This window comes from Vigna umbellata, chromosome 1 (genome assembly GCF_029865625.1).
Source record: "Vigna umbellata cultivar VRB3 chromosome 1, Vumbellata_1.0, whole genome shotgun sequence".
NCBI lineage: Eukaryota > Viridiplantae > Streptophyta > Magnoliopsida > Fabales > Fabaceae > Vigna > Vigna umbellata.
Genome location: NC_142165.1, coordinates 41,033,807 through 41,053,553, shown reverse-complemented (window position 1 = coordinate 41,053,553; position 19,747 = coordinate 41,033,807). Strand labels below are relative to the sequence as shown.

General features: G+C 36.2%; 4 protein-coding genes across 13 annotated transcripts; 1 reads left to right on the top strand and 3 right to left on the bottom strand.

Moving 5' to 3' along the window:
• Positions 1-1,717: 1,717 nt before the first annotated feature.
• Positions 1,718-8,325, bottom strand: LOC124843042 (casein kinase 1-like protein 3). 10 transcript variants are annotated; one of them, XR_015783251.1, is made up of 21 exons: positions 8,058-8,325; positions 7,909-7,949; positions 7,601-7,670; positions 7,344-7,492; positions 6,923-7,018; positions 6,737-6,807; positions 6,431-6,492; positions 6,279-6,342; positions 6,080-6,164; positions 5,864-5,990; positions 5,409-5,491; positions 5,230-5,287; positions 4,981-5,093; positions 4,668-4,859; positions 4,431-4,580; positions 3,807-3,895; positions 3,154-3,257; positions 2,983-3,048; positions 2,761-2,861; positions 2,042-2,083; positions 1,718-1,959 (listed from the first exon to the last, which is right to left on the bottom strand). XR_015783251.1 is itself a non-coding variant. In XM_047319662.2 (15 exons), the coding sequence occupies exons 1-14, from the start codon at positions 8,131-8,133 to the stop codon at positions 4,680-4,682; spliced, it is 1,275 nt and encodes a 424-aa protein (XP_047175618.1). In that variant the 5' UTR covers positions 8,134-8,325; the 3' UTR covers positions 4,186-4,580; positions 4,668-4,679. The 10 variants fall into 10 exon arrangements, 1 of the variants encoding a protein (XP_047175618.1); XR_015783250.1 differs by having other exon boundaries at positions 2,761-2,858; XR_015783248.1 differs by having other exon boundaries at positions 2,673-3,048.
• A 1,255-nt stretch (positions 8,326-9,580) lies between these two features.
• LOC124843043 (uncharacterized) lies at positions 9,581-10,119 on the top strand. The gene has a single exon (XM_047319664.2). It carries the CDS (start codon positions 9,654-9,656, stop codon positions 10,050-10,052), a length of 399 nt encoding a protein of 132 aa, XP_047175620.2. The 5' UTR covers positions 9,581-9,653; the 3' UTR covers positions 10,053-10,119.
• Positions 10,120-10,256: 137 nt separating this feature from the next.
• LOC124843044 (putative xyloglucan endotransglucosylase/hydrolase protein 26) lies at positions 10,257-12,011 on the bottom strand. Its single transcript, XM_047319667.2, has 4 exons — positions 11,780-12,011; positions 11,341-11,441; positions 11,029-11,222; positions 10,257-10,935 (listed from the first exon to the last, which is right to left on the bottom strand). The coding sequence occupies exons 1-4, from the start codon at positions 11,925-11,927 to the stop codon at positions 10,527-10,529; spliced, it is 852 nt and encodes a 283-aa protein (XP_047175623.1). The 5' UTR covers positions 11,928-12,011; the 3' UTR covers positions 10,257-10,526.
• Positions 12,012-16,266: 4,255 nt separating this feature from the next.
• LOC124843914 (aldehyde oxidase GLOX1-like) lies at positions 16,267-18,758 on the bottom strand. Its single transcript, XM_047320749.2, has 4 exons — positions 18,125-18,758; positions 17,792-17,958; positions 17,261-17,704; positions 16,267-17,140 (listed from the first exon to the last, which is right to left on the bottom strand). The coding sequence occupies exons 1-4, from the start codon at positions 18,665-18,667 to the stop codon at positions 16,420-16,422; spliced, it is 1,875 nt and encodes a 624-aa protein (XP_047176705.1). The 5' UTR covers positions 18,668-18,758; the 3' UTR covers positions 16,267-16,419.
• Between the last annotated feature and the right edge of the window lie 989 nt (positions 18,759-19,747).

Here is a 19,747-nt window from a genome sequence, read left to right as displayed (position 1 = left end):
CTCCTAGCTGAGTTAATATGTTGATTTTTAAGTCAAATTATAACTTATTCTCACCCAAGCTGATATGACTATTTTTATGTCAATCTATAACATGTTTTCAATTGAGCTGGTAAGTCGATTTTTAAATTGGAAAATGACACTTGAACAACCATTTTTGACAACATTTAGACACGCGCACACGTGTCAAAATCTGAGTGGTCCAGTTGGAAAAATTAAATGAAAATGGACCACTCAGATTTTGACACGTGTGCGCGTGTCTAAATGTTGTCAAAAATAGTTGTTCAAGTATCATTTTCCTTTTAAATTAGGTGATAACCTACTCCCAACTAAGCTAATTTCTAAAAAAATATTATTTAGTACCGATATATATATTTATTAAATTAATTGTATAATTATGTTTAAAAATAAATTTTAATAAAATTATTGCGAGTGGACATTAATAGAGACAACAATAAAAAAATTAACAAAAAAAGACAATTAAATGAAACTTAAAATTTCATGCAAAAGTGCATAAACTCCTCGTCTACAATGGACTTGTTTCATACCCGTCTATGGACTGAAAGCTTTACTGTTTTGGTGAATGGATCAATCTTAAAAAGTCAATCACTTTCACAATTTAATGTAATTTTGTCCAAACAAAAAAAACATTCAACAAAAAATAAAATTGTTTTAAATGTGTTTAACATGGGAGGACTATCCTACTAAAACGATTTTTTCAAGCATTAATTAGATATAACACTTAAATTAGACACTATAAAAATGAATTTCAATTTGACTCGATTCAATTTTGTTAAAAAAAAAATTCAACCAAAAAGAAATTGTTTTAAATATTTTTAGCATGGAAGGACTATCCTACTAAAACCATTTTTTCAAACATTAACTAGATATAACACTTAAATTAAACACATTAAAATGGATTACAACTCATAAACCAATTCGATTTATTGCAAATTCAAATCAAGTAACTCACCAAGAATCCTTTGTTAAATTTCTTATCATTTTTTCATAAATCTTGTACTTAATTATAAATTACTAATTATATAGGTTGACAACTTGATTTTTTAAATACTAAATATTATTCAATAATATCTAAATAGTTTAGATGATTAATTTATTTATTGCCAGGTTAACATTTTAATTTATTTTTTTATAATATTTTTTAATAAATATATGAAGAATTTTATTGTACACTTTAATTCTACCCGAAATGAGTCAAACCCAGAACTACTTTTAACTCCCAAAAAAAAATGTCAAATTAAGTTAACACAATTGTAGCACATTTGTAGTTTAATCCGGAGTGAACGAACCGGTTTGCCACCCCTATCCTTGTGGAGAAGATTCTTTCTAAAATTCTACAGTTGTCCGACCACTTTTCACTTTAACTGCTCTCTAAACCGCCTAGTAATTTCTTTAACTCATTTCAGATTAATTAAATTAAAATGCTAAAAGATTTGTAGAGTCAAACCCAGTAATTTCTTTACCTAGTTTAAATAATGAGTTACTACAAATGCAACTCTTCATATATATATATGCCAAAAAAGGTTTATCAAGCTACTAAGCATAAAGAAATTACGATTATTTCTCATACTATGCGTAATGGCGCAGGGGATATTTTTGCCATAAAATATTCAAACCAAAAGCCCCTATATAATCGTACCACATCTCAACTCCGTAATTTCGGACTTTTAAGATCATATTCATTGGTACGAATGAAATATTAAGAGGGGCCGAAAAATGCTTTATCATACACAGCACAAATCTTTAAGCATACATTTCGGATTATAAACTACATTATAATCATTTGAATACATTTGCCTACAGTCGCATACATAGGTAACTTTACTCAAGGTAAATGCTACTGGTACTTTGATAGCATTCCAGCAATGCAATCGACTCATCAAATTCTGAGTGCACGTCAGGGTGCTGCTTCCCTGTGTTCACAATTTCCATTTACTCAACCTGGGAAGTACTTGATACATCAGAATTTTACAAGAACATATCAAACAATATAAGCTTGGCTACGTACGTCTGAAACACCAACCTCACGGAAATGGATGGTGCCTGGGAATAATCTTCACAATCCCTGCAAAATATTATTTTATATTTCAACATAATTTTGTTCGTTGCTTGTACCACAAGATGGAGATCTTGAATTACGAAGATTTAGTATAGAGAATAAGCTTGCATATGAAATCTGCAAGTTCATAGTTTCCATTCACCACATGAATGCACTTTATCTGACACAGTTGGTCTATGGCTAAATCAAGGAACACAAATTATTCAGGAACAGAAAGAAGCATTTAGACTGAACTAGAACAAAGGGGGAGAGGGGTCATAGAAGTTCCAAGTAGTCTTTACTTATCAATGGAAACCCCAAATGTCATCTAGTTAAGAATGGAATTCAGTTCAATTGAAACCAAATCTTGTTTAGGCTATGAAAATTAGCTGTTCCTTCAGATACATGGCCCCTTTGCAGAGATTTTTGTTGGGAGACTCGTACGCACAAGTACCAAAAATAATGGAAATAGGTTATGTCCATTGATTAAAAAAATTAATTTGGCACCTTGCAGAAATGATGGATAGGATCAAAGAAAAAAGATATATATGTTCCTCAATAGACCTTCACCAACTAACATTCAAATTACAAGCAACTCTAGTTTCAAGCAAGTTACCAAGCTCTCCTAGTCCTAAAGCAATGGAAATTCAATGCAAATCTTCCCTCTTTTAAACTTGATCACAATCAAAGCCCACCAAACAAACCTTTCCACAAGTTTCAGAACACAAGAGGATCATATAATAACTTGTATCATATATACAAGAATATGGTGTCTTGGGAGCTTTGAATTGAAGTTAGCAAACTGCTAGACAAAAAAACCCATATCAGCACCACAAGCTATGCAAACTTTACTGGTAGATGACATTTTTCACGAGTTCAACAATAAATAGAACAAATACAGTTGTAGAATGCAAAAATTTGATTACCATTTGGGCCAGCAAGACGATTCAAGAGTCTTAAATTGAAGCACCAGTACTAGGTAGTCTTGTCTCCTGTTGAAGTCAGTGACTACTTCCATTAACATATGAATCACATTGACACATCAGCTCAGTGATACTGGTATGTATGGCAGTGGCAATATTTACATGATCTCTCACCTAGTTTCTGCGTGTGGTTATGCTGAATTATTTATCAGAAGTAGCAGCATCATGGAGTCTGCCAAATTTCATCCTTCAGACAATATTGATTGGAAAAAGAAGACCTGCAAAAATAAAAATCACGAACAGATAATTGAGCAATCCAATTGCACAGTTAAACTTAACAGCTACCACAGCAACATGAAATATACATCAGTTTAAATAAGACTATTGTTCACTTCATCCCAGGAATGACAGTATAAATTAACCTAGGAAAGTGACAAATTTGTGCTACCTACAAGCATAGCAGTGTTTCATGAGCATCATAGATTTATTATAAAAATGAATTGACGCCATATAATTTGTAAATGTCGACAAAAATAAAAGATAATCTGAAGCAGGAAATATCTTTATTCCAACTACTGTTAACTATGTCCAATTATTCCAACAATGCCATTCCAGTCTTTCAACTACTGCCAATTCTATAAAACTACAATTTTTTACAGTGGCAGGATATTGTAGTGTTTCTCCTTTGTTTTTTCAATAACTTTAAGAGTTCAAGAGAAAATGAGAAGTTCCAAATGATGATGAAGCACAAATCTTGATTGATATTTAGTTACAACATCCTCTTATTCATAAAAGTTATAAATAGATGCCAAAGCACCAATAACTACCTTTGCTAACCCAAAAGAGATCATTATTTCAGTGATCCTTCAGCCATAATGTTTGCTTCAGTATCAGAATAACTTACACTTTCGATAACCTGGTGAATAACAAGAAAGTGCAACTAACAATCATGAAAGGCAAATCATGTGATCACGAGGAAGGAAGTTGAATGAAATACTTGACATGAAAACGATTGATAAAGATGAAACTCTTTCAGATCATATAAATCTTTCTCATGCTAAGAAATTTTACGTATGGATGATTCCTAACATTATGTGTGGGCATTTAAAATTGCAATGTACCATTTTGATTATATACAACAAAAATAACCAGGAAAAAAATAAATGAGAAGCAAAGACTAAAATACTGTTATCAAAGATATCCAAATAAAAGAAACAGAAAATACATTTGCAATTTATAATATTGACAAACAATTTTCAAGTTTTAAAACAAACTCTGTTGCCACATATATCATCAAGTAACATGTTGGAGTAACTCGGCTACTTCACACATTAATTTTACATGAAAACATTAATACATAATATTGCTGTGTGCCAAATTTGACATCTATGTACAGCACAGGGGCCAAGCCTGGGAAGTCTGTTTAATACCGCACAATCATTTGTAGTCACCTCAGGAAAGAAGCAAAATAAATGGCCTCAAAATAGGAGCTACGCAATCTGTCGATTTTCTAGCACATCTGCAGTCTCCACGAATGCACTTCAATATTGTTGACCAAACACTTGAGAAAAGATGTATAGAATCTTCTTTAAAGCTTCATACTGGAAATACAACAAAATACAAATGGTCAAGGATAAGTATTACACAATAAATCTCACGGCATAGAAAGAAAAAAGATAGATAATCACCATATTTGGCATTCATTTAGCAGAAGACGTGTGCTGCAGAGATGACATCCAGCTACTTGAAGGGCCAATTTTACTGCCTTGCCCGTGTCCAGGGTTGGAAGCTTCAGCAGAAAAAGATAGCTTCAAGGAGTTCCTTATAGAAGTACTAGCAGGAGAGTATGAAGCAGCGGGTATATCTGCTTCTCCATAAATCTACAAAAAATAATTGAATAATAATTGCTAAACAGTGATTGGTTCAATATTAGATATAAGAGTATGCAATCACAGAATTGTGAACAAAGCCAAAAAATTGAAAATCTATAAGATGGCTTACATTTTTGTCAAGTGGATTCTCATAGCTCACATTTTTACCCCCTGGTGATTTAAACTGGATTTTAACACCAGAACCGGCAGCATCGCCTGCTCTGTTCCGCTCCATAACATGCCCTGAATATATATTAAGACATGCCAATCAGGTAATAATAAAAAAACAAAAAGCAGAAATCTAAATGCTAATTTGTCCATAATCCTAGACTTAATAAAGTACAGTTCTCATTGACATACATAAAAGGATTCAACCAACCTTGATGATGGTCAATATTCATTGGAATTGCTCGACTGTTACTTGCTCCTGGAACTGGCTGTGATGACATAATATAAATTAGTTAGGAGCACAGGAAGACTGTAGTTGCAAAACCATCATTGACCCTCTTCCTCTGCCTCAAATACAGGAAGAACATGTCCCAAAATTCAAATGCTTACAGATAGTGGAGGGAGCACTGCACTCTTTTGAGATTGCTGATACTTTAAAATGGTCCAATCAAAAACGTAATCAAATTCATAGCCTGACAAACAAAGAAAAGTATAATCATAACGTAGCCATATTTACTTAGTATTTTATAAATAAGTATTGACGCTTACGTTTTGTATCACAAAGTAATACATAAAAAATCAATATCAATGTCAGCCATTTTAGTTTTCTTATTTCCTATCCCTCTCTCTACATCTAAAACCTTATAATTTCAACAATTTCCCGTATTTTAATTTAGCAAAAAATTATACCCTTTCCCCTTGGTCTCCTAGTAAGACATCTTGTTGAATCCCAACTAAAATGCAACAATATGTCCAGGACCAAGAATATTTTTTCAAAAGCATATCAACACAATTGTGCAATTTATTCAATTTTATATTACACAAAATATTAAAATAATGCTCACCTTCTCGAGTAAATAGGTCCCGAAATAGGCGCTTTAAGAATCCATAATCAGGTCGCTGATCAAATGTCAAAGAGTGGCAGTAATGGAAGTACGAAGCAAACTCTACGGGATGAGTTTTGCAAAGTACCTTAGGAAAATAACAAACAAATAAGCATACCATTATCTTTGGGGAGGGGAGGCGGGTTGTTCTTCACAAGACTGATAGTCCAAACTTACCTCAATAGGAGTTGAAACTTTCTTCTGACATATTTTATCATACTTTTGTTTCTTCGTAGCAGCCTTTAGACCTTGCCAAGGAAGGCTAGACAGAAATATAGTCATTTAATAGTCAGGATTTTCATCATATCATTCCAACAATTAAAGATTACACACACAAAAAACACTTTTAGAAGAAAAGGAGAGAAGAATACTGTACCTTCCTCTGAGGTAATACAAAAGTACATATCCTAGAGATTCCAAATCATCCCGTCGACTTTGCTCTGCAAAATAAAAAATATAACAAATGAAAAACAAAAGAAATTTATTTAGGCTGAAAAGTTTGATAAATTATTCTAACTTCAAACTTACCAATCCCAAGATGAGTATTACAACTTGCATATCGGGCTGTGCCGGTTAAGTTTTTGTTCTCCCTGCATGTTTGTATTGTTAGTATAACTCCAGAGTATTTCCCGTGGATCAGAAGAAATAAGATACAGAGAAAAATAACAGAAATTTCCAAACGAAAAATATAATATTAATGTAAACCAACTAATAGATAGGTTGGAATATCAAAATAATTTAAAACCACACAAAGGAAAATTACATGATATAAATGTTGAATCAAAAATAGATAAAAAAAAATGAGCTAAGTAACAGAGAATCCTATAAAAGCACCTGTAAGGGATGTGGCGATTGGTACCCGATTCCCGGTATCGTTTTGCAAGCCCAAAATCAATTATGTAAACCTGAAAAAGACAGTACAGTTACACACATATATAAAACCTAAATAAATACCAACAAATAATTTAAGGGCAAGTTCGACGTGCTACACAAGAAAAGAGCAATAATATGAGTAGTTACCTGGTTGGCCTTCCGACCAAGTCCCATGAGAAAGTTATCGGGTTTAATATCCCTATGCAGAAATCCTTTAGAATGCACATATTCTATCCTAGTGATCTGTCCAAAAGAAGAAAACAAAGAAGTCAATACTTAATATCAAATGTAATTAGAGTCAATCATATAAGAAGATGCAAGAAAGTAACTTCGTGGCAAATTTTCTAATCTACACCAAAGTAAACTGCAATACTAACAGGAAAATGAAGAAAGCATGACTGAAGGGTCAGGAAAGGAGGGCGGGAGTTCAATTCAGCTAACACAGACAGGAAATTTATCGAGTCCAATTGAGGCAGAATAATGTTCAGATACTTTCGATTTAAAGATCCACTTTGGTGAATATGTGTAGGAACAAATCTTACCGTCAAAAGATTACAGACTAACTTACCATTTGATCAGCCAACATTAACACTGTCTTCAATGAAAACTTCCTTCCACAATACACAAAAAGATCTTCAAGACTCGGCCCAAGCAAGTCAAGAACAAGCACATTTTCCTCCCCGTCTATGCCAGACCATTTTATGTTCGGAATTCCACCTGCATGCAAAAGCGTGGCAACATCCAAATTGAATTCACCAACCTCCTGATACACTCCATCTCTAAATAACACCGATAAGAAAAGGTTTAAAATTGAAAAATGCATACTTCCTCCTTGAAGAATATTGTAGAGCTTTGCCTCGTAAAGAAGTTGCGGATGCTTCGTTTTTCTATTCTCCTGCAACACACGAGAGAACAATTGTGTATCCCAACACACAGTAAAATTCAATTTCAGCGGATTGAAAACCTAACCGGTAGCCGCCGTCAATCAAAACAACACATGTCAATTCATGCATGGTAATCAGACACATAAATTCGCACATGCAACTTCAATCAGACAATAGCGCTTGCGAAATAGAATAGAGCCGGAAACAAACAGAAAATGCCCAAACAAATAACAATACGCAGAGTCTTACGATCTTGACGGCGACGATCTCGAAGGTGTCAATATGCGTCGCTGCAACAAAAAAAAGCGAAACCGAAAGCGAGAGATGAGAACAGAGAAACTTCTATTCAACGGTAATTATGAAATCAATAGGACAAGAGAGAAAGAGATAGGACTAACCGAGGTAGATTTCGCCGAAGGATCCACTTCCGATCTTGCGGCCGAGCTTGTACTTGCGGCCAACGATGCGTTCCATGTTGAGAAGGTTCAAGAAGCGATTCAGAGTATGATTTGGGAATCGGAGTGGTTGCTGCTTGTCCCTTCGGAAGAGAAACCGAAGCCACACAGCCGATAGAAAGCAAGAGGGCGGAAGGGTATTTGTAGACAGAATAAAGAACAGAGGAAGCAAGGGTATTTGTGTCCTTTGATTGAGTTATTAGCATGTTCGCGAGGATTGCCTAGGTGTTGTGGTGGCTTTCTTTTATCTCCTTTTGACTGCTGAGTACTGTATCATACGTGGACGTGCTGCTGCTGCGCGAATACCACCTTTCCGTGGTGGGGTCACACTAACTTCTACCCTACCCCCTCAATTTGTTTTATTGTAATTTGGATAATCTATACTCATATATATAATATATTTAAACAAATAGTTAATGTTTTAACGGTTTTTGGGTCATTTGAAATTTTTTTTGCTTAGATTAATTTTATTGTGGTGTAATTTATGTGCAGACTTTATTATAAAAATCAATTAATAAAACTTACAATTTTTTTTATTCAATACTAAATCATCTAAAATGGCTATAAATTTGCATATTGTAATTTTTAGTTCCAATTATGTGAGAATCAACTACAACTTTAAGACTCGTTTTCGCCATATCTAAGTATGAAAAAGGTCATTCATTATCATAAGATCTTGACTTAATAACATGTGTTAAGAATTTATATATTCATGTAGACAAGAAACTCCCATAACATTCGTGAGATACTTAAGAATTTGATTTTCTTCGTACGTACAATAATGTCAATGATATGTAAACACCGTCTCTTGAATTAGAGAATACGTGTTATGATGTAGTAATCTAAAATAAAGTTCGTGTTTCTACATCTCTTATGAAGCTGTCGTAAGAAAGGAAAACGTGCTCATGTAACATGTCTCTATTTTTTTTTTTAAAAAAAAAACATGTTTTAGCCTTTGGTAATCTTGCTTTTAGCCTTTGGTACAACATGTAACATGCCTCTAATGTAACACCCATTCACTTATTTATAAGAAAATTCATCCAATCAAATTCTAAAAAAGTTCCACTACACATTATTATTTGAGTGAGGTTAACCTAACACTGAGACAAATACCTAGAGGTATGGTTTTATTTATGAAAGTAAACTATCTTACAACTTCTTATCATAAATATGTTACTAAATCTATCTTTTTTATCTAATTAAACCAAATTTCCTAGAGTTTAATAGATGTATACGATCCTTTTTAATAATATGTAATCAATTTTTGTGTGTATAAATAAATTATTATTTTTTCAAAAAATCATACATGTTGTAATGAATATATTTTTCAAAGCAAACTTATACAGTTAAAATTCCCTAGAATTCATTCCAGAATGAAGTTAAAATCTTGAAGGTTTTGCAAAAAAAATAATAAAAAAATCGGGTTAAAGGCCCAGCTTAATTCGGGTTAGCCTAGCCCATGAGGAACGCATGTAAAAAAACACGGAGGCTTTCAGAGAGAGGGAGAGAGAGTACGAGTGTGAGTGTGAGGGAGCGAAGATGGAGAAGATGATCGCAGTGGGTATGGTGTGGGGCGCCACCAACGCTATCATGCGCCACGGTGCGCTTCTCTGGGACGAGGCTCTGAAATCCTCTGCAAAGCCACATCCGCAGTCATCCATGGGCCAGAAAATGCGCATCTCCCTCGGGAACTGGTTCAAGCTTCTCTCCATCTGGCAATACTCAATTCCCTTCCTCGTCAACCTCTCAGCCTCCGCCACTTTCTTCGCCATCCTCTCCGACGCCCCGCTCTCCCTCGCCGTCCCTGTCACCAACGCCACCACCTTCGCCGCCACCGCCATCTTCGGCATATTTCTCGGGGAACGCACGCACCTCCTCCGCGCTTTCTTCGGTACCGCTCTTATTGTCCTCGGTCTCTGCTTCTGCATCAACTCTTAGTAGTGGCTTTTCCACCATCTTTGTAAAATCATTTTTTAAACTTTTTAATCTGTTATGTTTTTTGTTACGACTTAAGAGCCTCCAATTTCATTACATCGCCTAGGGTTCACTTTGCAAATTCCCATATCACATAATTTGTTTATTCATGGATAAAAGATTATTTAGTACATGGTGAACAAGAATGGTATCACCAAGATCGGGACAAATAAGAAACAAATGTTACACGAAAGAAGAAAGGAGATGAAAACAATTCAGCTGCCGAGATGCGTGACTTTTGTTGCAGCTACATTTCCACACCTTCACACTGTCAACTTTTTTTGTGACTATTCGATGAAGATGGGACGATCAGCTTCAAGTACATGTTTTAAGTTTGATTTTCAAAGAAAAAAAAATGTTCCGATCTTTGTGTAATAGTTTTGAATCGCTGACTGTGTGAATGGTGGAAAGTGACTGCAGGGAATACGAATCAGATGTTTAGAATTGTGGTTTAAAGCATTCTGGAGGCATCTGTCCGTTGAATCTTTTGGTGTCTGTGCAGTAGTCATAGATCATGTAATTGTTTCTGATCCAATTCAGCTGTTCCAACTGGGTGTGGGTCAGCTTCTTGTATCTAGCGGAAGTCCACCAATTTGCAGGGGTATTATAGGCACATTGATGGATGCTCTTTGCTCCACCCCACTTGCAAGCCCTTGCTCTGAAATGGTGGAATCTGGCTGTGAATGGTGCGTGATTCCAGTCCGTCTTTACTAGGCCGCCTCTGGTTGCCCAGTTGTCTGCATTCCATAGGCTGGTGTAAACCCTCATTCCTTGTTTGTTTGGGTAAGTGATACCCTCTTGTTCATGGTTGCGGAAAACACGAATTGGCACATCATCAACATACCAGCTGAGGTACCAGTCACAGGATTCTAGTTAATGGGTTATAAACAATTTTAGAAAGTCGAATAAGTTTGTGCTCTGGTAAAATTTATCAACTTACACAATTTCTGTGGGATTCCAGTGAATGGTGTAATTGTGAAAATTAGCAGTTGGGTCAAACCAGAGGTAAAACTGTTGCTCTCTGCTTCCTTTTCCTTGTGTGTACAAGTTAGTATGGACAGTGTATGGTTGTCCTGTACTGTTGCCCAAGAACTCAAAGTCGATCTCATCATGCTGGCTTCCTGCAGAAGATAACTGTTTGGGCAAGAGACATTAATTAGCATTTCTTTTAGTAATGGAAGCTTGATGGATTTGTTTTTTCAAAAGTGCATATTTTGGTGTTATCGAGATCTCTTGGATCCAGTGAACTTACATAGTATGCTGTGACTGTTCCGGCAGAATTACCAGGTACAAGCTTGATTTGCATTTCAATGCTTCCAAATAAGAATGATCTCTTCGATTGAGCAGCTGACCCTGAAATCCGAAGGCAACAACAATAACACATTGTACCATTCAGCTAGAAGTAAGTAGATAGTGCATTTTTATTATTTATTTTACTTTAGTTTGCATAGTATTCGGCAATGTTTAGTTTGATCAGAAGTCTTGGGTAAAGTTCTATACGAACATATCTTTGTTATGCTCTTATCTTCAGACTTAAATGTTATCGGATTCATCTTATCATTCTTTTCCACCAGTATTCAATTGCAATGCAATTAACTTTTGTTCTTTTCTCGTTGATGCAAAGTTTTCTCACCATGTGATACCAGTCAATTGAAATCTAAATTGGTGCATGGTAAGCATAAATGTTTCACCTGAGGTTTTATCCAACACAAGATGAAGGTCTTCACCCAGAATTGATGCATGTTGGACTCCCCAAGTGAGGTGCATGCTCTTGGAAAAGTTGGCATCCACTTGGATAATGTTGGGAAGGAATGCTAAGGTTAACAAAGCTACTAGCATTTTTTCAAATTTGGACACACTAACCCCTACAACAACCTTTTCTGTGTTTGCCTTTCTATGAAACTGAAAACTGATGATTGGTTGGTGTGGTCATTATATAAGTTCCAAAGCAATATGACGTTCTAAAGATGAACTCTGTTCATTTAAATTCTCTGAGCGTATATGTACACCCGTTCATAGGATTTGTCATCTTGATATTATTACTTTTCGAACTGGGAGCCTACTGAATTTATGTCAGGATTCATAAATAAGATGGCTCCCGATGGCGTAGAAGTGTTTGAACTTCAAAACCTGCTGCATTATTGCTTTTATATTTTAAATATTTTCCAGCCACTACAGGCATGTCTAAGATTTTATTTCTCAGAAAAAAGTTACACTAATATGATGCCATAAATCAAGAATCAAAATAACTAGATGTACTAATGGTATTTTGAGGTTCACAAGGTACGATTTATAGGAAGTTGGTGAGGTGTTGCTGCCAACTAAGACTGTATGCCTGAGCAAGGTGAAACTCGGGGATCGGAACTGAATGTAATATCACGAGTATAAACGTAGAATGGGAGTAGCAGGATTATTAATTGCTTAAAATAAGTTTATATATAAATCTCACCATACTTTTACATACTTCCGCCAAACCTTTATTAACTGCTTAAAATAAGTTTATTTATAAAAATCTTATCAGCTTTCAAATGTGCACTGTGGAAACGAAAGTATACAAAAGCTAACAAATAAGGTAAATTGCTTGGAAAGAGAAAGAAACTAACAATGGTTTATGATTTCATGCATAGAGTCTGTTGTTTCACCAGACGAAAGGGTAGCACAATGGTTTAGTTTGCTTAAGACATTAAAGCGAGATAGATATATATGTTCGGATTGTTAGCTGTGAATACCACTTTTAAACTTAGAAGGTAAGAAATTTAAATTGTATGAAAATAAATAAGATGAATAAATATATACAAACAAAATTCTACAAAATCATGTTGTTCATGTCCACTCCAAGAATTTAATACAATTATAAACAAAATTAATTATTTTTCACGTAATTAAGTATACTATAAACCAATTTAATAATAATTTTTGTTTCTATTCAACGAATAAATATTTTTTCTAAATTCATATATATGAATCTAGGGAGAATAAACATTATTATTTTTACTTATATTTAGATATAGAAAGTATTGTTCATTGATTTACTTTCAACATTTGAAATAGAGAAAAATATATACAAGTCGGTGGATACTTTTAGGGACCGAGAGACTAACCTGCTGACACGTCTGGGTCGCTCGCTCGCTTCCAAACTCCTCCTGTTGGCCGATCGGTGTTGGCGCAAACCGATCGGTCTCCTTCTTGACGAGGGGGATGTACCGGCAAAAGGTACTCCGACGCCCAAGTTAGGCGTGTGATTTGAAGAGTCTCGGCTCTTGGTTGAATATTTAGTGAATGGTTATCACTATTGAGTATTTGAGAGTCATGTAGGGTAAGTGGAACGTACCTGGCTTTTGGCCCTGGCTTTGTATTTATAATTTACCTCATGGATACTGAGCTGATATAAGTCCAATAAAATATAAACAGAATAAGATATAAACAGATTACCTGAATATCCGATTGGTTATTTGTAACCACTCGGTTAATATTTTATACTATACATTATGCCCCCCAAGTCCGAGTTAAGCGGTTGGATTTAGCCGTGGTTAACTATAGGACTGATGAGTTTGAGGGAGGCTGCGTTGGCGGAATTGAAAGCGTTTTACCGCTCGACCTTCAACAGTAACCGAGAGGGATTTACCGCTCGTCCTTCAACAGGAACCGAGAGGAATATACCGCTCGGTCTTCTACATTAACCGAGCGGGTTTTACCGCTCGACGATCGACGCTCGACGATCGACGATCGACACTAACCGAGCTGGATTTACAGCTCGTCCTTCAACAGGAACCGAGAGGAGTTTACCTCTCGGTCTTCGACATTAACCGAGAGGGCTTTACCTCTCGACCTTCTACTTTAACCGAGAGGGATTTACCTCTCGACCTTCGACTTTAACCGAGAGGGGTTTACCTCTCGACCTTCGACATTAACCGAGAGGGATTTACCTCTCGACCTTCGACTTTAACCGAGAGGGGTTTACCTCTCGACCTTCGACATTAACCGAGAGGGGTTTACCTCTCGACCTTCGACTTTAACCGAGAGGGGTTTACCTCTCGACCTTCGACTTTAACCGAGAGGGGTTTGCCTCTCGACCTTCGACATTAACCGAGAGGGGTTTACCTCTCGACCTTCGACTTTAACCGAGAGGTGTTTACCTCTCGACCTTCGACTTTAACCGAGAGGGGTTTACCTCTGCTTTGAGCTAGGAGTGTTGCCTAGTGAACGGGATTTACCGTTCGTCGTTGAGAGGGTTTTACCTCTCTCCCGAGGGGGATTTACTGCTCGGTCTTCGACCTAGGAGTGCTTCCTAGGGAACGGGCTTTACCGTTCGGCTTGGAGAGGGTTTTACCTCCGCTTTAAGCTAGGATTGTTTCCTAGTGAACGGGATTTACCGTTCGTCTTTGAGAGGGCTTTACCTCTCTCCCGAGAGGGATTTACCGCTCGGTCTTGGACTTGATCGTTAATTATGAACTTTGCTGACGAAATTGGCAATCAGTGTTTGCAATAGGAGACTTCCCCTTCGTTAATTGAATTCCATGATACTTTAAGCATGAAGTCCGTTTATGACTAGATCTTAGTCTGCACTTGCATAGTTGATGGCGTGGATTTCGATATATATTTGTTCAAGATGTTCATTGCTGAAATTCTCATGATGATATATATTATGGTATATAACCGTATAATAAATGATTCGGTTACCAAATATTATGAATTGCACCGAATAAATAACATAGATAATAAACAAGGTATCAAAACCGTTTCGAGATTTTATAATATTGTTGTTGATAGTTATCTCTAACACAATAATTTATTTGACTATTTGAATCATGCCAGAAAATGTTTCGGTTATAATAATTAGATAACTATATTTATAGTTATGTACTATATTATATATCATATATCATATAATATATTATGGATTATACTATATATTTAACATAAAAATAGTTGTTATAATATCTATTATCAATTAGATATTTTATGAAATATGAATATTTCAAAAAATACTTATCTTGTTGACGACGTCTCACGTGTAGTTTTTACTTTGTCGAAAGTTTCTCGTATTGATCCGAAATAGTGATGTCGAGACCGAACGCTCGTCTTGGTTTCTTGTGGTTTCTAACAATCTTTCTGGTGTTTTGTTGTTCCTCCATGCTCCTCGTGGTCGTCATTGGGTTTGACGCTCGGCCCCACGGTGGGCGCCAAAATGTTTCGGTGGATACTTTTAGGGACCGAGAGACTAACCTGCTGACACGTCTGGGCCGCTCGCTCGCTTCCAAACTCCTCCTGTTGGCCGATCGGTGTTGGCGCAAACCGATCGGTCTCCTTCTTGACGAGGGGGATGTACCTGCAAAAGGTACTCCGACGCCCAAGTTAGGCGTGTGATTTGAAGAGCCTCGGCTCTTGGTTGAATATTTAGTGAATGATTATCACTATTGAGTATTTGAGAGTCATGTAGGGTAAGTGGAACGTACCTGGCTTTTGGCCCTGGCTTTGTATTTATAATTTATCTCATGGATACTGAGCTGATATAAGTCCAATAAAATATAAACAGAATAAGATATAAACAGATTACCTGAATATCCGATTGGTTATTTGTAACCACTCGGTTAATATTTTATACTATACAGAGAAAAATATATACAAGTTGGAAATTGATATCGCGAAAGATGTACTTACGTGTAATTTAAAATTGTTGCTGTGTGAAAATAAAATATTATTTGGTTAAAATTTAAATAATCTTGTGTCTGTACTAGCATAGAAACGTGATTTCTCCGGTTAATGTACGTGTTAATATATGAAAAAAGTTAGTTTGACACGTGTTAAAAAAAACATTGACATGATTTTTAATAATATAATAATATAATTATGATTTTAAATTAAAAAGATAATATAATTATAATAAAAATATAATTATTTATGAATGTGGTTGTGATTTTCTGTGTACTTCTAATATATTTATACACTATAAATAACTAAATTAAAAAAAATATTCTTTAAAATACTTAAAAAAATTATATTTTTTTTAATTATCTTTACGCACTTTTTACTCTCGAAAAAATATAAAAGTTTATATTTCAAATAAATATAAAATTACGTCACACCTACTCAAATAAAAAATACACTTAGTAAGCAATGCTACGACTGCGCAATAATAGTGTATAGTAATTAGAAACTTGAGATAGAATAAGGACACTTGGCACTTTCCTTGAGTATACCAATCAATGAAGAATTTGAATATTAAGATCATGAAAAGGATTACAGCCAAAACCAAGAGAAAGAGCACCTAACAGTTGGGTTATGATACATTCAGGTCTGTATCTTTTCCATACAAGATATTGTTTATGTTCTATTGTATGTTGACCCAGATTGCCTTGCCAGGCAAGCCACGGTGAACAACAAATAACAAGTAGTAGCCAGGAGGAGCAACAACATTGGATGGAGGAGCCTCCACTCTGACCCTGTAAGACCCTTCGGTTTCTGTGATCAACTCGTAAATCTTAAGAAACAAGAGCCTCTGTCCCATAGAGAATCCATGAGTGGTGAAGGGTGGGGAATACATGGACACCTTAATATCGTTCTGACTCAACCCAGCTCCATCTTCCATTGAGAAACTAACCTCAAAGAGAGTACCATATGTCAGCTCTTCCTGAGAAGCATCCTCGAGAATCTGTGGCCTAAACATGTCAAAATTGGGATCCAAGTAAGGAGGAGAGAAAGCCTCGACTCTAGTCTCAGTTGGGAAGATGTCAACATCCTTGTACGTATTGTGGGTGTTGCTTCCAGAAACCCAAATCTTGCCACTGGGAAGCACCGTGGAAGTAGAATGGTACATTCTCGCAATGGTGCTTGGCTTAAGCACCGTAAACCTTAACCCTTTAGGCTCCTCCGGTTTATACAACACGGGTGTGTAGTTAGGCATGTCAGCATCCCACCATGCAGACGTACCTCTTGTTGCACCATTGATCAGCAGCAGTTCCCCATTGGGGAGCACCAACAGGTCTCCCATGGTTCTCCCCGAAGGCATCAACTCGCTCTCCCACTCAGGAAATTCCTCCGTAATCACCAACCTGTAGTAATCAACAACTTTTTATGTCACTTTTCAATCAAACATTATTACATATATTGTCTTTTTTCTTGAAAAAATTCATGAGAAAAATTGTTGAGAGAGAGACATGTATGTGTGATACCTATTACAGTCTTGAAGAGCTGGAAGGAAGACTTTGGTTGTCTCGACAAGGTGGAAGGCGTCGGGAACGTTGCCGCCACAAACCATGACCTCAGCCTTGGGGTTTGGGTCGTCGAGGTTAATTGGGAGGAGGGCGGACATGCCAGAGGCGGGGTAGTTGCGGCTGCCACCGAGTAAGACGGGGAAGGTGCGAACGATTTTGTGGGAGATGGGGTTGAGAAGAACGGAGCGGTTGTTGGAGAAGATGAAGAGGTTACCGTCGGTGGAAAGATGGACGAAAGGGTAGAGATTGTTTTCGTCAATGTCCGAGGTTTCTGCTAAGAAGGGGAAATAAAAGGGTTTCTCACTCCTTTGGCCTTCTGCTGGAACGAACTCATAGCTAAATGATCTGCGCCCTCCTATCAAAATGAAGTCTCCGTTTGGAAGCATTTGTTGAGTTGAATACCTATTCACAAGTTTACATAAATTTTAAATAAATTATTTCTCTTTTTTGTGAAAATGGTGCTGTATATGAACTAGGTAGGTTTTGTACCATCTATCTGTTGCTAGAACGTTGTCATATTCCCTCCATTCACAACCATCACAGTTAGGACCCATGTATCTAATGCTTTTACCTCCGGTGTCAAAACCACCAGTACTCACGAAGGTACCATCAGATCGAACCCCTCCACTGGAGCACCATGGATCTCCCTGTGTTACCTGCACCCAAGTTCTCCATTGTGAAAAAGACAAAAAGGACATTGAAAAAAGGAAAAACTTACGTGATATCGTTGATGATAAATTATGAAAGACAACTCTAATCACGATAACAGAACAACAACAACATTATCTGAAGAAAACTTAAGGAAAAGTACGAATGACACACCTGTATTGCCCTAACTTGGTTTGTCTCGATGTCGTATTCGACTGCATGAGCAAAACAATCGAATTTGTCTTCTGTAGAGCCCGCATCTCTGTACGGAACGCATGGCTCGCCTTGAGGCAATCTAATCCTAGAGGTGCGAAAAATTTTGGCATCAAAGACGATGATCTTGTTTGTGGGTAACAAGTTGATGTGCATGGCCGAAACACCTGCATTTTCCGAAATCAACTCCCAATTTCCAATGGAATTTACTAGAAAAGGAGCCTTATTAGTTTCTTGAGCAGGTTGAGGGAAAGGAAAGGGTGGGAAGAAGGGAATAGGTGGGGGCTCAGAAAAAGATGGTAACTCTGGAGGAGGTGGTGGTGATTCAGAATAGAAGGGATCTTCAGCAAATAATGATTTTTGGTCTTGGTAGTCGCGAAGGAGCGGTGCATGGCGAAGATGATGAACATGGATATTGTGTTTGTGCTGTCTTTTGATTCTGGCTTCGGCCACAACAAGGAACAAGATAGAGAAAATAAAAAGAACCTTGAGATGGTTTATCATGATTGGTAAACGTGAGGAAGTATAACAAAGGAATCACCAGAAACACCTCCACACACGGCGTGTTAAAGCCTGTGCGTGTGGGTTTCTGGTTTCTCACGATTCCTTTGTTAAATTCTTCCTAATTCTCCGTTTGCATGCTTTTGTTTTTATATGGTTACGTCAAAAAGCCATTTTTCAAAAATAGAAAATGATTTAAAGGAGTCACCTTAAATATAGTTGTCCTTTCTTTTTTTTTTAGTTTACTGTAACAGTACTAAATTTATAACCATAAACTTCTTTAGACATCTTTTGTGTCTTGATAGACGATGATATATGTTGAAATTTCATCTCTGTTCTATTGTTTAAAGGTTTAAAATAAGATGATAGTTATTTCCACTGCTAGTATAGTAAGATTTTACAACAGTTTTTTACACAAGATAATATTTAAAACTAGAATTTTTTAGTATCATCAGTGATATTGTTCCAATTATTCTACTTATATAATGAGACATAATTATCCATTGTTCATATTACAGTCACAAAGTAGGCAATACAATAGGTCTAGTTGTAGCAAACAGAAAACAAAAAAAGTGATGCAGGAATCCTGAAATTGTATAAACTAATGCTTCAGATAACTGAAGTTTTATTAGTTTTTGTTAATTTGTGTGTGTTAAACCTGGACCAACTTCATCGTGGGGTCTATATGACTTTGATTTTCCTTTTAACTTCAGATTTGGTGCATAACATTTATGATATTTGATTTTGTAATATCTCTAACATTGAACATTTATATTTGTCTTGTCTATTGTTAACTAATGGACTTGTTAACAACCTTTCTTTTGACTTCTTCTTTGTGAAGATGGATTGATATACTCTGTCTTCTGAATATTATTGCTTGTATCATATATGGATTGAATGAAGTATCTATAGGCCTATTCTATAGGTCTAATGTGAAAAGTAGTCTCTGCATCATTTCTAGCACAATAAACGAACCATGAATAGGTGCCTTACACTGTTTCGCGACTCTAACTAGTTATTCTTTATGAATTTCATTTCCCTTTCATCCTAAATTTTATAATTTGAAAACATCTTGCCAAGTTC

Bases quoted from the DNA above. Each gene is read 5' to 3' on its own strand.
- LOC124843042 (XM_047319662.2), bottom strand. From the start codon at position 8,133: ATGGAACGCATCGTTGGCCGCAAGTACAAGCTCGGCCGCAAGATCGGA. The intron at 6,808-6,922 runs GTAACTACTCAT...TGTCTTTTTCAG, and splicing joins TTGGTCGGAAGGCCAACCAG to GTTTACATAATTGATTTTGG. The intron at 6,165-6,278 runs GTACAGTATTCT...ATTTCTGTCTAG, and splicing joins TTGTATTACCTCAGAGGAAG to CCTTCCTTGGCAAGGTCTAA.
- LOC124843043 (XM_047319664.2), top strand. From the start codon at position 9,654: ATGGAGAAGATGATCGCAGTGGGTATGGTGTGGGGCGCCACCAACGCT.
- LOC124843044 (XM_047319667.2), bottom strand. From the start codon at position 11,927: ATGCTAGTAGCTTTGTTAACCTTAGCATTCCTTCCCAACATTATCCAA. The intron at 11,442-11,779 runs GTGAAACATTTA...TTCGGATTTCAG, and splicing joins TGTGTTGGATAAAACCTCAG to GGTCAGCTGCTCAATCGAAG. The intron at 11,223-11,340 runs GTAAGTTCACTG...TTGCCCAAACAG, and splicing joins GAACAGTCACAGCATACTAT to TTATCTTCTGCAGGAAGCCA.
- LOC124843914 (XM_047320749.2), bottom strand. From the start codon at position 18,667: ATGATAAACCATCTCAAGGTTCTTTTTATTTTCTCTATCTTGTTCCTT. The intron at 17,959-18,124 runs GTGTGTCATTCG...ACTTGGGTGCAG, and splicing joins ACCAAGTTAGGGCAATACAG to GTAACACAGGGAGATCCATG. The intron at 17,141-17,260 runs GTATCACACATA...TGATTACTACAG, and splicing joins GCTCTTCAAGACTGTAATAG to GTTGGTGATTACGGAGGAAT.